General features: G+C 39.2%; 1 protein-coding gene across 2 annotated transcripts in view; it reads right to left on the bottom strand.

Moving 5' to 3' along the window:
- LOC115793189 (collagen alpha-1(XIX) chain) overlaps window positions 1-14,512 on the bottom strand; it is a 113,038-nt gene that overhangs the window by 72,688 nt on the left and 25,838 nt on the right. For both annotated transcript variants that reach the window (XM_030748055.1, XM_030748053.1), the window contains exons 11-13: window positions 13,573-13,617; window positions 4,489-4,542; window positions 2,716-2,751 (exon numbers count right to left, since the gene is read on the bottom strand). In XM_030748055.1, coding sequence (XP_030603915.1) covers window positions 2,716-2,751; window positions 4,489-4,542; window positions 13,573-13,617 — 135 coding nt within the window. The remainder of the gene's footprint in view (window positions 1-2,715; window positions 2,752-4,488; window positions 4,543-13,572; window positions 13,618-14,512) is intronic.

Here is a 14,512-nt window from a genome sequence, read left to right as displayed (position 1 = left end):
TGCCGTTCATTAGAACTTTCAATATGAGATCCAAAGAGATATTGTTTTTTCAGACACCATTAGGCTGAAAAAAACAAAATAAACCTACCCAGGACACAGCAGAAATTTTTAGGAATGGCCAGATTAACAATCTGGCAGATTTTTAAAAAGAATGAATGCACTGACCAGCTCAGCAACACCAAAAAGCCTGAAAGACCACAGCAGACGAGTACAGTGGATGATTGCAGAATTCTTTACTTGGTTAAGCAAAACAACTTAACGACATCTAGCCAAGTTGAAAACACTCTCAGGGAGGTAGGCCAGGGGTTAGAGTGGGCCGGAACGATCCGGAATGGCAATCCGGCACCTTCAGTTAATGAGCAATTAAATCTGATAGGCAGGTTATTACAGGTTATTACTGTTGAATACGTTAATTTTTTGTGTGCTGCAGCCTGGCATTGCTTCCAGTATTACTTCCTCAGTAATAAGAAAATAATGACAGCCCAAGGTCTGCTTACACCTTCAGTACATCCCTTTTTTCTTCACATCCCTGTGATGGAGATGCAGATGTAAATAAAGTTTCAACTGCAATACTCAGCATCTACCTAGTGTTACAGAAGATGAGCCAGCATAAACTGAATACCATTTTTTTTTTATTTTTTGTAAGTGGGAGGTAACAGCTCAACAAATATCACCAAATACACAAACTCTGTCTGCAGTTTATCACAAAATGTGTCTGCTAGCTAAATGTACAGTTCCTGTATTTCCTAAAGAGAGACAATTAAGGAGCGGCAGTCAGGGATGGAGAAAGACGGGAGAGGAGATGAGATATTATTCTCAAAAGGTAAGAACTGCTCAGCAAGTTAAATTTTATGAATTGCAAATTTAAATCTTACATGTTATGGCTTGATTCATTTGAGTTTTCAAATGAGATGTTCAATCTGTAGATGATGTATTGCTAAATTATGTTTTTTGTACAATGTCTTGCAAAACAAACTGAAGCAGGCCTGTACCAATTCTGTGTTATTCAGCCAGTTTGATGCTGATTAGATTAACCCATCTACAGAGAATGAATTGGAGTAGCAGCACAGGTCAGCACACGTCACGCAGCTTGTGCAGAAAGAAAAATATACTGGAGCTCATAAAACAAAAAGTTATTATGTCACTTAAGTGATTATTTTCCTTGTGCTGCACAACTGCACCTGATCTCAGGGTTCCCCTACCTGCCAAATCACACTTTAACCTCTGAGGTAGGTGTGTTATTGTCAAGGTCTACAATCAAGAGACACCCTTTATGAATGGAAATACAGAAGGTTTACAACAAGGTACAGTACAAACCACTGGTTACACACAAGAACAGGAAGGCCAGCTTCTGCACAGCTCTGAAAAAAATTATTTGGACAAAGGAAACAAAAAGGAACAGCTCATGATCTGAAGCATACCACATTATCTGTCAAACATGTTGGAGGCAGTGTTATGGCATGGGCATGTATGGCTGTCAGTGGAACCAGAGCACTAGTGTTTATTGATGATGTGACTGCTGATAGAAATAGCAGGATGAATTGTGAAGTGTGCAGGGCTATACTCTCTGCTCAGATTCAGCCAAACGTTTAAAAAAAAAATGATCGAGCTGCACTTCAAATAGGTAATGATCCAGAGCATACTGCCAAAGCAAGAGTTTCTCAAGGCAAAGCCATGGGATATTCTTCAGTGGCCAAGCCAATCATCTGATCTCAACCCCATAGAGCATGCTTTTCAGCTACTGAAGACAAAACTGAAGGCAAAGAGGCCCACAAACAAGCAGCAACCAAAAGTGGCTGCAGTAAAGGCTTAACAGAGCATCTCAGTGGAGGAAATGCAGCCTTCAGTGATGTTCATAGGTTCTAGACTTCAGGTAACTGGGGTTATGTATAGAAATGTCTGTAATTCCTAAAAAGTTAATGCAATACTTTTGTCAAACCCCTTGTATTAAAGCTGAAAGTCTGCATTCCAATCACATCCTGATTGCTTTCAAATCCAATCTGGTGGTATACAGAGGGGAAAAACTACAAAACATGTGCCAATTGTATATGTTGGTAGGTAACTACAGAAGGAAGTACACATGATGAATATGAGGTCTGCTTCAGCTTCACTTTTGTTGTGAATTGGAATTGATTAAAGCTTATGTTCCCTTTCTGCTAGATTGTACCAAACCAGAGAAAAAGCACAATTAGAGCCAGTTCAGTTATAAGATGGAAAGACATTAAACCACAGTGTAGTTTCTCACTGGTGTCTGTGAATGCACAAAGTCTGAGGGACAGACACAATTCCAATAAGTGCATGTCTCACCCATGTAGGATACAGCCAGTGACTACCTGTCAAACTCCACACCCGGCCTCAGGCTTGGAGCTCCATTCTTCTCTGCCTGGCTGCTCATGCCTATCCTTTTCGGCCCGAGTGAAGCCGCCCACTGAGCCCTATCTATCTACTCCTTGTTTGACCCATTCCCAGGCGATGGTAATGTGACACAGAGAACACTCACCGAAGTGCCCCACTTTCCATCTCTGTGGGCCAGATGTTTTAACACTGTGTGTACAGCCTGCCAAAAAGGCTGTGGTATTTACAAAGCTGGGCTTTGCCATTTCTGACATTTCATTTCATACCCTCATAAGTACATTTCAGCATTTCTACTTTATTTGAATGCACTTACATATACAAATTGCATAATGAGATATAAATGGAAAAGTGTGAACTTACAGGCAGCCCTGGAGTTCCAGGCAGACCCGCATCACCCTGTAAGAGAAGGAAATAATTTAAAAAAAAAATCTGTAAAACACACGATATAACATCTTTATCATGCTCAGCTAAATTTATAAAGTCTTGTATTGGATGACAAATATCTAACCTAAAGGCCACCAATCATGTTTGTAAAAAAAAAACCAAAAAAAAAAAACCCTGAAGGTCAGCTCAAATAAGACGCCACTGCATAGCACTAATATTCAAATCTAAGCCCAATGTACGGTAGAAGGCTATTACCTGGTATTTACACCATGTCCTTACATGAAGCATGTTTGATGACTTTCACACTGGCAGGTGGGCCATTAAATGTGACAGGATTTAAAACAAATGCAGCCGCACTACATCACGAGAAAGCTGTGCAGCATTAACAAGGGGCAGGCATGATAACACTGTTTGGCGACTGTTACATACAGGCAGTCACAAAAAGTCATATAAGGAAAGCGGAGATGTCTTTTGATGCCGGCATAATCCAGTGTAAACAATGAGTTCACATGCTTTTTGCTGACTGTCTTGTTTTCTTTTTTGTGTGTCTTTTAAAATAAAACTTGTGAATCACTATTACTGCCATCCTAGCCCCTCTTCACCACAATCCCCACATTTATAAAGCACTGAGCTGAGAAATAGATGATTTTACAACTGCCAATATTCTTTTATCAGTGCATGAAAGAAAAAAAAAGATGGTGTTTGTAGTTCATATCCATTTTGTTGTCTAAATGAATGTCACAGCTAAAATATGCCTGCTATGGGATATTCAGGGGACTCATTACTTTATGCTTCTAAATCTGCTTCTCTCTGTCAGCTTCCATACAAACAAACACTCTCTCCACCCCCCTCTCCCACCCTCCCATCCGGAAAACAGGATAAAATACCCTGTGATTCTCTGTTGTCTTCACAGAAACACACAGACCTCATTATAACTTCAAGGCTGGCAGACAGTGCATTGCACCTACAATTATGCGGTGAGTTCTACCAAAAGACGACGACAAAAACAACAACAACAACAAAAAAAACCCTAATAAGGGAAGAAAAATAAAAGAGCAAGAGATACAGCAACTAATTACAGGAAAAACATTCCAACTCATACATGGGAAATAATCCCACTGTGGTATGAAAAGTTAAAAAAAAGAAAGAAAGAGATTATCTAATTCATGCCACTGACGAGAGCAAGGGTTTTGCATCAAACTCCTTAGCTGTACCTTCACCTTGTCCTAAATTGCAGACTTATGGAACCAGTTACAGCTGTGCAGGACATACCTACTGTATGCAACTACTGGATTACCTACTATTCCTATGAGCAGTCCAGCAACCTGCAGGCAATGGCATGCATTTCACATTTTATCTGTAAGCTTTAGTATCATAAAAGACCTGTTTGGAAAGGGAAAGACAAAGAGATTTGTTGGGTATGTCCACTACAAAAATATATCACTTTGAATATATAAATACTACACAAATAGTGTGAGTGGAACGTTTTCCCTCTGCCAGGATAAAACCTACTCTATATGACCATCAATAAGGTCTTGCTAAGTTATGAAAGCTATAAAAATACTCTTTAGTTTGCCATGTTTGGAGTAGCAATTCACAGCAGCACTTGAAACAGATGGACAGACACATTATTGAGACTGCGGCTCATGAAAGTAAAGCAGATTCCCTGATGATAGAAAAACAAACCAAGAAAAAGATTATTATTATTCTAATTTTGTCCAGCCCAGCATGTATGGCAGACTCACTCACTTTGGTTCCTTTGGGACCAACTGGACCAACTGGCCCTGGGTCACCTTTCAAACCCTGGGGACAAAACAATATATACATTTTTTTTTTTCTTTTAGAGAATGATGAATTTAAGAAAAGGTAATAAAAACTTCCAAAAATGTGTTACTGTATGTCAGTATGTTGACACTCAGAAAAAAAAATATAGCATGCAGATGTGAGATTCTCATGCCTGTCACAACTGGTCAATGAGAAAACGAGCAGGTAGCGTCAGTTGCAGGACACTGCATGTAGCCAAATTCTGGTGAGAGGCTCACAATTAGCTGGTTATGCCGTCTCTACCCCACAGCCTCATCCCTCTGTGTTCCCTTCCTGCACTTAGGTTTAGCAAGGACAGTGGCTGTCATTGCTTTTAAACCTTGAAGCACAGAACCTGGGGGTGGGACTGAACCGACACTAGCTTAGGGCAAAGTCAAATCTTTCGGTGGCGATCTGTGAAAAGTAGAAGGACGGCTCAGATGAAGAGTGATGGCTGATGAATGAGGCCTGACACATATTGACAGGCTAAATTTGCAGCAAGCCTTGTTAGGTGTGACACATTTGGGCCAGTAGCACCAACTCTTTGAAATAGGTTGGGGGGGGGTGGGGGTGCGTGAGCGGGCTGTAAAATGGCTCAGAAATACAATAATTTGTCATGGTTAAATTTAGAGTCAGATAGGCTATTAATAGTGAATTATATATCTGGAGAGGATGATTACCTACCCTTATCACATTAAGTCTCGCTACCAGAGACATGGCAAATTCATTGCCTGCTCCCTGCGAGCCTTGTCTTGAACCTTACCCTTCGGAAAACAGAAGCCCTGCTAATACTGGTGGAAAGTTATTTTCTATTAGATAATGCCAACTACAGCACGGCCTCCCTTTAAGTCGCACCAACAGTGAAGTGACAATGACATGATTTTATCAGACTGTATCAATTTATGTGGTCCCTCGGCCCACACACACTTTCAATAATAGAACAGCTGTCTCATAGTTGTACATGTGTGAGCTCAGTTCTTTATTTAAATCAACAGCCTAAGCACTTCGCTGGGGCAATCTGACTCAAGGGAATCCAGAAGCAAATTCCCCTCTTCACTATTACCAGAGCTGTGGCAGAAATTAAAGAGCATCAGAGCGCAAGGCTCATTTGATAACAAGGATGAAAACAACTGCAGATTCTGTCGATATGAGAGGAGTTATTACAATGAAACGCCTCTCGTAATATAAACATGTTTTCTTGCTATTGTGATCTTGAACAGCTATTTTAGAAAAGGAACCATTAGGCAGCCATTGCTGCCATTCACGGCTCTGTGTTTGTGAGGTTACGGGGAAAATTTATACACATATCTAACATCACATTACAATATAATATTCACACCTTGACAGCCTCTCGTTGAGGTCATTTTTGTCAAGGTTCAAAACTGGATTTGTTATCAAAAGAAATCATCACAGCTTTCTCGCTGACACGGCGATGTGAGAGCCGAGGTTTGCATGGCTCTTGAAACATTAAGCTAACAAAAGAGTATTTTAGTATAGCAGTGCTTAAGTCTAATTTATGAAACATTTGTTATCACTCCTCCCTATAGCTGAAATCTATATGAGCACAAGACATTATGGCTATGGGCAATTTTCTTTTCAGTTGTCTGAAGTTGAAGTTTTGTCAAACCCACGCTGCTCATTCCTGTAAGCCACTATTAAAAGATCATTAGCAAGCTCTCTGACAAAATGTTATCACCCTCCTCTTCATTCCCATAAAGGATCACTCCTAGCCTTCAGACTGCCACCCTCACTCACGAAGTTATAGAAACATAGTACTTACTTATGCCAATAAATTGGTACATTTAAACTGAATAAACACCATATTGGCACATTTTACGACAGTCTCAGACTACTTTGTTAATTAAATGTATTTTATTTATTGTTATTTACATGGCCACCAAATTCTACCAACTGTTTTAGGGACCAAATGAACACTTGGACCAAAGTGTTCATTTGGTCATTTGTTCTGTCTGTTTATTTTCTGTATATTTTTAAGTGTTTTTTTTTTTACTGCATGGCACTGAACAGGAGTGGTCCTCCAATCTCATTATACATTCTGTATAATGACAATTAAGGCATTCTATTCTATTCTAAACTGAAGGAGCCAATGCTTTTCACTGTTCTGCCAGAAGGAAGCATTGCACTGCAAGTTGTTAAGAACGGATCACATAATGATATATCATATCAGCCAGAGGTCTAAATAATCATCAGTTTTACAGCTGCATCTTTTATAATGACCTTACACATGGCCTGCCACACCACACATAAGAAGATGATTCGTCATGGCTCCTGGGTTTTGATCTCAGGGGTTTGAGTTTTGTATTTTAGGTTATCTTACAGATTGGTTCTTTCTATATATTCTTAGTTAGTTTGTGATTTACTAGTTGTAAAATTGTTACTTTTCGTTTCCCTAGTGATCACTCCATTTTTCTGGCATTAGTACAGCATTTTAGTTGTCAGCGTTTTCCCTCTGTTGCATTCTCGTTTTTGTTTCCATTATGACGTTGTTCATTTCCTGTTTTACTTTGATAGTGAGTTGTCTCTTGTGTCTTCTCTTTAGTTTTACTTCATGCCCTGCCTCTTCGCCTTGATTGTTGTCACCTCTTTCTTGTTTCCCAGACATTATCAGAGTCATGTCTTTCATTTGTTCCATGTCACATTGTACTGAGTTTGTTTGCCTGATACCTGTGAGTCCTGTATTTGGGTCCCTAACCTGCAACTTCTCAAATATATGAAAGAATTAAGCCAAGGAGTGATGTAGAAGCATTTCTTTGAGACAGTATAATTAAAACAGTAGCATTTCTTGGTAACTTTATAAAAATGGACGATTCATTCAGTCTGAAATTTTCAGAATTTAATTATACTTCTTTACAATAAAAGGGGAAAGTATGGAGGCTTTTTATGGGTAGGTATTCCATGGTTTTACTGTTCTGACTAAACTGGGTTGGGATCCACCAACTGATACCCCTGTACTACAAATATATCATGCACATATCAAAACAAGTTTGTCATACAACTGTCATATTTAAACTGGAACAATTTTACTCTGCAAAATGGACTGTGTCCTTCTGCAGCACTCGCTTCTCCCAATTGTAGACACAAAACTACAATTGTTTACTAAAGAGCTGACAGGGAACTGCCATAATTCAAACTGAATAATACAAGTGGAATAAGCCTCTGTAAAGTGGTGAGTTATTTTTCCAGTGGCACCACATGTTCTTGTCAGAAATTCAGGTCAAACTAAAATTGAGTCAGCCCACAAGTCACTCTCTCATCTTATTTTGAATTGTAGTCATTCACACAGTCAAACTAAGCTCTACAACTGCCGTAGCCAATCTGTGGGCCTCAAAGATGTTTCCTTCTGTTAAATATTTTAATTACAGAACTCTACAAAGTAGCTTTACAGAAAAGATTTAGAATGTCTCAATTATGCCAAATACTAAAAATACACACTGTAATAAAAGACACTTACACTGGCTTAAAATTTGCTTGATAAAATCTTGGTACATCTGTGTGATTGTTCAGATGACTGACCTATAAAGAAGACATGCACTGCAGGCCTACACATCATCTGGAACACAACCTGAGCAATTAAAAAGTGAGCATTCCCTTTTTTTTTTTTTGGATGACGTTTTTTGGCAGGTTTTCAAAAATTTTTTTTTAAGTCTTATTCACAGATGGACAAAAATGGAAGATAGAAAAAAAATCCTTACCGTTTAATAAGCTTTTCCTTGTTTCACATTTCCCCACAGCCAATCAAAGTACAATTCAGAATTGTACTTTGAATGTGTTAACTGAAACTTTGGTGTGAAATAGCCACAATGTGACATTAAGTGACTTTCTGGATGCCAAACTATAGTGCCAGCATCCCAAAAAAAACAAAAACAAACTGGTGTACTTAATTTACAACTAGAAAGGATGAACACATCAGAAAAAACAACGAATGGTCCTAATATGAAAAAGCAACATAACCGACTTACTCTCAGAGATTTTGTTGGATTTTGCTGCTCTCCTCTGCTCTCTGTTTCACCACCAGGCACCTGGTGTGTTTTCGTGTCTTTACATAGCATGCCACTATAGAACCTTTAAGTTTTAGGCTGCTATCTCCTTTAGGATATGAGAAATTCAGGTAAACAGATACATGGCCACTTTTTCCTAAAGCACAATGCCAAAATCAAATTTTTTGTCATTGCCGTTGTAAACACTGTACATCTTGAAACCCACCAATTTCACACAGCTGTCAGTGTGAATGCTGTCTCAGGGAAAATTAAATGTTTGACATGAGACTTAATTTCTGTTATCAGTTTGTTAATAGAAACACTAAACATCAGTTTGAGTAGAAAGTTGAAAAGAAAGAAAAATGTACTGGTTTTCCATTTGAATTTATACTGTACATATATATTTCTCCACAATATGTCCTCACAAGACCATATGCACTGTTTTGAGCCATCCATACAAACAGTAATTACAAGAAATTTCTCCAACGTTTTGTAAAGTCTGGAGGTGATTTCTTTCCAAGGAAGGGATAAGATGCTAAGTCAAAAACAAACAATTCATTAAAATGCAAATGAATGAATGCAGCTGTTAAAGAAGCAGCAATTGAGCTGTTTTTCTAAAATAATGCTGTTCAAAATAATCTCAACTGACCAGTGCTAAATTGCTAAAATGCCATCTGAAGAGAAAGCATCTAATGACCCCTTAGGAGGAAAAAAAAGTGCATTTTTATCTCTTTTTTATTGTCCTACCTTCTATCCTACAGCCTGGTTAAGAGGTTTCCTTTCTATCTAATGGACTCAGTAGTGAGCCCATAGGCTTAATTTAGGTGCACAATGACATAGAGGGAGATGCAGACTTGAGGGGCCAGATATATTGTTAGCTTCTGTTGCAAGCTCGGGGCTTTGTTGCATTTACAGGGAAGGATAAAGGAGGCAGAAGGGGCTGGGAATAAGCTGGTGCTGACTGTGTGGCAGTTGTTCCTGCAGCACGAGGTCAGAACACTGTGGGGAGCTGTGTACACTTGCCTGCTAATTACACACACCACTGTGTCTCTTCGCTCAGGTAGCGGAGGGGCCACAAGACAATCTGGCAACTCCCCAGCACAAGACAACTAAAGCAAGCAAATAAACAGAGCCAAAGAAGTAAGGATGAACAAATGCAGTCTAATTGTGTTTACTTTTACCTTTTACCAACTAGAACAGCTGCAGGTCAGTGCCCTTGTCTAAGAAGAGGGAGAATGATTGCAAGTTCTAACTACTGTAAACAACTTAATCATCACAAACAAGGTTTGGCCTTATTGAGTGAAAGCTAAATTAAAAATTGGGAGATATTGTAAGTATTATGAATGTTATGGTGGAGAAATGTTATTACACTGAATGACAGGCCTTTAAAGCTTCGTGGAACAGGATCTGTAAGTAACATAGATATCTTGAGTGCTGGCCTACAAATGCCATGGAGGTTACAGAAGGAAATGCCTTTTGTGACTTTCCCTTTGCTCAGCAATGCACCACCACATACAGTCTGGTATAAGACTAATCTCACTGGCATTGAGTGCTAGCATTGACAGCTACCGTGCTTTTTGGATAACTACAGTTTACCAAGGCAACCCAAACAATGGCTCATTGTATGAGGACATTATAGTACACTGTCAGAGATCATCTAGTGCAAGGGATATCATGTTCTATCAGTGTGACCAGTCCTTTTTTTCCCCTATGGCGCTTCACTCTTCAGCTGAACATCCTGTCTCCACGAATGTAACTTGAATTACCCACAAGGTAACACGTCTTGTCCCATAAGAGGTGTATCTGCAAAATGATACTAGAGCACATGCTCATACACAGAATTCTGGCTTCTCGGGTGTCTACTCCAGCTTTAAATAACACACTAGCTTTAAAAATGGAATATGAGCTAATTGCAGTAAAAGGACAGATCAGGTGATGGAGTCTGTCACAGTAGTGGTCACAGTAAATAGGTTAACTGAAATCATCAAATAAGTTTGTGCAGCATAAGATCTTTAATTTGTTTACACTGAAAAGAGAGCGACCTTTTCTGCGCTGCTATAACTTCAGCAGGTTCACCGTGCTCTCCACGTCTTACCTTCTAAATAAGTAGAAGCAGCGCGATGAAATGACAGTATATTCATTTAAAGGGACACTAAAATACAGAGCAATATTTATTTCTACAGCTGGGGGATGTCTACACACTACAAATGATGATTTTAGGACTTTCAAGTCTCTTAGCACTAATTTCTGTAAGTGATTAACTGGAAAGATGGGCCAGCCTTATTGCAGGTTTATTTAGTCGATGAGGCTCAGCTTCATCTACTCACCTGACACTGGGGATACTGGTTTTTAATCCTGTAATGCTCACTGCACACTGATGAGACACGGGGATAGTTTTAATCCTATTTCTCTACAGTGTCCTGCCATCATATTATTCTAAATCAAAGGTAAGTTTTAGATCAAGAAGTCAAATAAATCACAGAAAAGCTGTGGTGGGAAAATTCTAATAATCATAGCTTGAGTTATACTATAATTTCTTCTCTTTCTAGGAGGATACTTACAGCAAACATAATCTATTGTGCTGACGGCGATGAATGGCTGAAAGTTGTGTCTGTGTTTGCGTTTTTTTTGAAGAAATTATCACACGACTGCATGTCACATAGCTGCCTCAGCTCTATAGAGCATTAGAGTCTCTCAGCTTATTGTCTTGCTTTGATTGCACCCAACTTTGCTATTCTGGTTCACTGTCACTCGCTGCTGTCTTCAGCACCAAGTTTGAAAGCATACTCTGTTGTTATCTATGCAGCAATAATTACAGATGACAGGCTAGTGGGCATTATAGAGCATTCTGAGTGAATATTAGCTCGAAAATACAGTTTTAAAATGAAAGCGAACTGCTTCCTAACTGCTGGTGGTAAAGGAGGAAGTTTCAAATATCATCTTAAGAGTGATAATACAGTACGTTAAAGGATGTCTCCAGCTGTACCCAAGTTGACAAAAAATCTGTTGTGCAGGGAATCAAATTTCTAGCTTTATGGCACATAATGTGGATGTTTAAGTATTGTTTAAGAAAATGCAATTTAGTAAATAAAACTGATATCACTTAATTAAAAAGAAAGACTTAGAGCATTTGGCTTGATTTAAAGCTGTATCCACTGCAGAGCAAGTTCTCCATGCACTACAGAAATGTACTGTTCTCTAAGGAACGCGCTGACATTTTGGGGAAATAGACTTGTTTTTCTCTCTGAGCACCAGATGAAAAGATAGATGTCAGTGTCATTTCTGCGCTTTTCTACAAAGACAGGTCCACAACATGTTTATGGACCTCAGCTCAAAGACAAACCCCAGGATGTACTAGGGGCAGGCTTGCTAGATAACAAGATACAGCAGGTCTGAATCGTATCCTTTTTTTTTTTTTCCACTTTTGATTTAGCTACACCAGCTGTCTTCAACCTAAGCTAGGCTAAGCATGTCCAAGATCCATACATTATTATATATAATGGGCATCTGAGATGCTGGACCAACACGCCTGCTCGAAGCAATGCTTCACAAATAGGGAAGCAGTTTCTCAAGTTTTTCTTTGTTTCAAATCACTCAAGGAAGTAGGGCACAGTATAATAAATCCCTACAGGGTATGCACGGAAAGCCATTTGAGCATGACCAAAGAAAGCCCCAGCGCCTAGGGATGTACAAAGATCAAAACAAGTCACTTCCCTAGGAAAACATACATCCTCACACCAAACTAGCGGCACAGTAGTTTACGACTGAGCATCACTAACAATGACGCCTGCCACCCAGAGAGAGAGAGAGAGAGGGAGAGAGAGCACAGGGGAGCAGGATGACTTCTCAACAGACCCTTGGTCCAATCCTGTCAATGTAGCAGCTCACTGCCCTTTTCAGACACTCGATGGTGGCATTAATTCCAAAAGGGACAACAGAATCTAGCTCATCAAAGCTAATCCTTCCTATTTTAACCACTTACTTAATCATTTCTTTGAAAGCAACAGGGACAGGAGCCTGTTTTTTTTTTTATTTTGCTTTTTTCTATAGTTGTCATCAGTACCGGTAATTAAATATTTACTGTATGGCATACGGCCCTACAACACTATGTGCTTTTCTATTTAAATCAGAAGGAATGTGTATCATCCCGTCAGTGTCTAACAGTCTGAGAACAGGAAGGTAATTCTGCTGGATTTAATCAGTAAATACTCTTTTGGCTCAGCATACTCATGTTTATCCCTGTTTTGGTTTTTTTTTGTTGTTCTTTTTTTTAAATATCTGCTTTCTCTTTCTGTTATATGGCAGATCTCAGGTCCACAGCCTGCAGGGAGGCTGATTTCTGTGGCAGCTGTTTGTTGACTCAAGTGGGAGATGGTGATGAAAAGAAGTCCCTTTATTAAGCCACTTTAAACTGACCATCTGCACAGCTTTCAGTACAACTACCAAGATTGTGCTATGTGAGCAAACAAAAGCTGCATAGCAAAAAAAAAAACAACCCCCCCAAAACAAAACAAAACACGCTTTCATTTAACTTATGCTTTAAAGGAAGGAAAATAGATTTGCTTGAGGCTCAAAACGCTTACTAAGATCTAAGCAGAGCTGTTGTTTCTTTCTAATGGACTTGTATTCAAAACAATTATCGTTTAATAGAGCGCCTTATCAGAGTTTATATTACGTACATTAGTCTAATCACTGCAGCCAGATTTAAGAGCATGCAATAAAACGTAACCTAAAATGACACAGAAAGGGCTTACAGTAATTTGAGAAATGAGTTTAGTCCATTAGTATGTCAAGCCCGTGGCAGCATATCAATTAATTTCACTGCAAAAGGACAATGTCGGCTAGAGCACGCTTTGCTCTACTTCAGATATGACAAGCACCTGAAAACAGCCACACGGTAAACTCTGCTCTCCTACCCCCAGGTCATCACACAGAAAATGAAAAGCCTATAAGAATTGATTCCCTGACGAAACTAGACCTGGTTGATGTGCTAGGTATGGAATATATGTCTGCTGAAGATAGTGGTACTTACGTTCTCTCCATCGATTCCCTTTTGCCCTTCTGATCCAAGTTCCCCCTGCAATGACAAGGCTGAAAGTTAAAAGCCGCAGAAAAGACCCTTGAAAAGTTTATGCTTTCATCTTTTTTCTGTTTTTTTTTGTTTTTTTTTCACTCTGACACCCAGCAGCGCTAAAGTAGGGTTAAGCAGACACACGGTAGCTCAGAAAAGATGTTAGCTTTTAAAAGTTTTTAGTATTTCATAAGTGGATGATTAGATATTCATTACATAAGCTAGGGAACACATTAACCTGCAAATACTTTTAATTAAATCATTAAAGAGTTATAGTACTGTCAAGAAAACCATTTATCCCTATAAAAATGTAAATATAAGCACCCCCCTCCCCCCAAGGGACACCACAATAATTACACTACTGTATGGATGCACTGGGTTGTGTATGATATTTATCATGCACTGCTCTGGAGTTATTGTATGAATGTGCATGCGCTCATGTGAGTGCAAACATGCCAAAGGGGATGCGTTCATGAGGAGACATGAAAATAAATTATTTCTTGTCCCGTCCTCACCGATTAAATAAAGTGAAACCTTGAACTTCAAAGAAGTTCTAAGAATCTAATCTATCTTGGCATTGCCGACACAAAAACACACTTGAGAATGTATTTAGAAGGAGAAAAAAACCCCATATACACACGCCACACATCCAGAAACCTCATGCAGTCTCATTTGCTACTAAGCTCCCTGCAGCATTTCTGCTTCAGGAAAGTCTATAACATGTGTGGGATTATTTGTAGTCAGTAAAAAAAGCTGTTAGAGGCTTATTTCCACAAATATCTTTCTGATCAGTGATTCTTCTCAAGCTGCCCTGCCAGTGCTTTCCGAGCACTCTGCCAGAAATGTGTGAGATGTCTTCGAACCTGTTGGCTCCATTATGAGAGTGTGACCTATACAGTTT

This window comes from Archocentrus centrarchus, chromosome 15, assembly GCF_007364275.1.
Source record: "Archocentrus centrarchus isolate MPI-CPG fArcCen1 chromosome 15, fArcCen1, whole genome shotgun sequence".
Taxonomy (NCBI): domain Eukaryota; kingdom Metazoa; phylum Chordata; class Actinopteri; order Cichliformes; family Cichlidae; genus Archocentrus; species Archocentrus centrarchus.
This window is presented reverse-complemented; position numbering and strand designations above follow the sequence as displayed.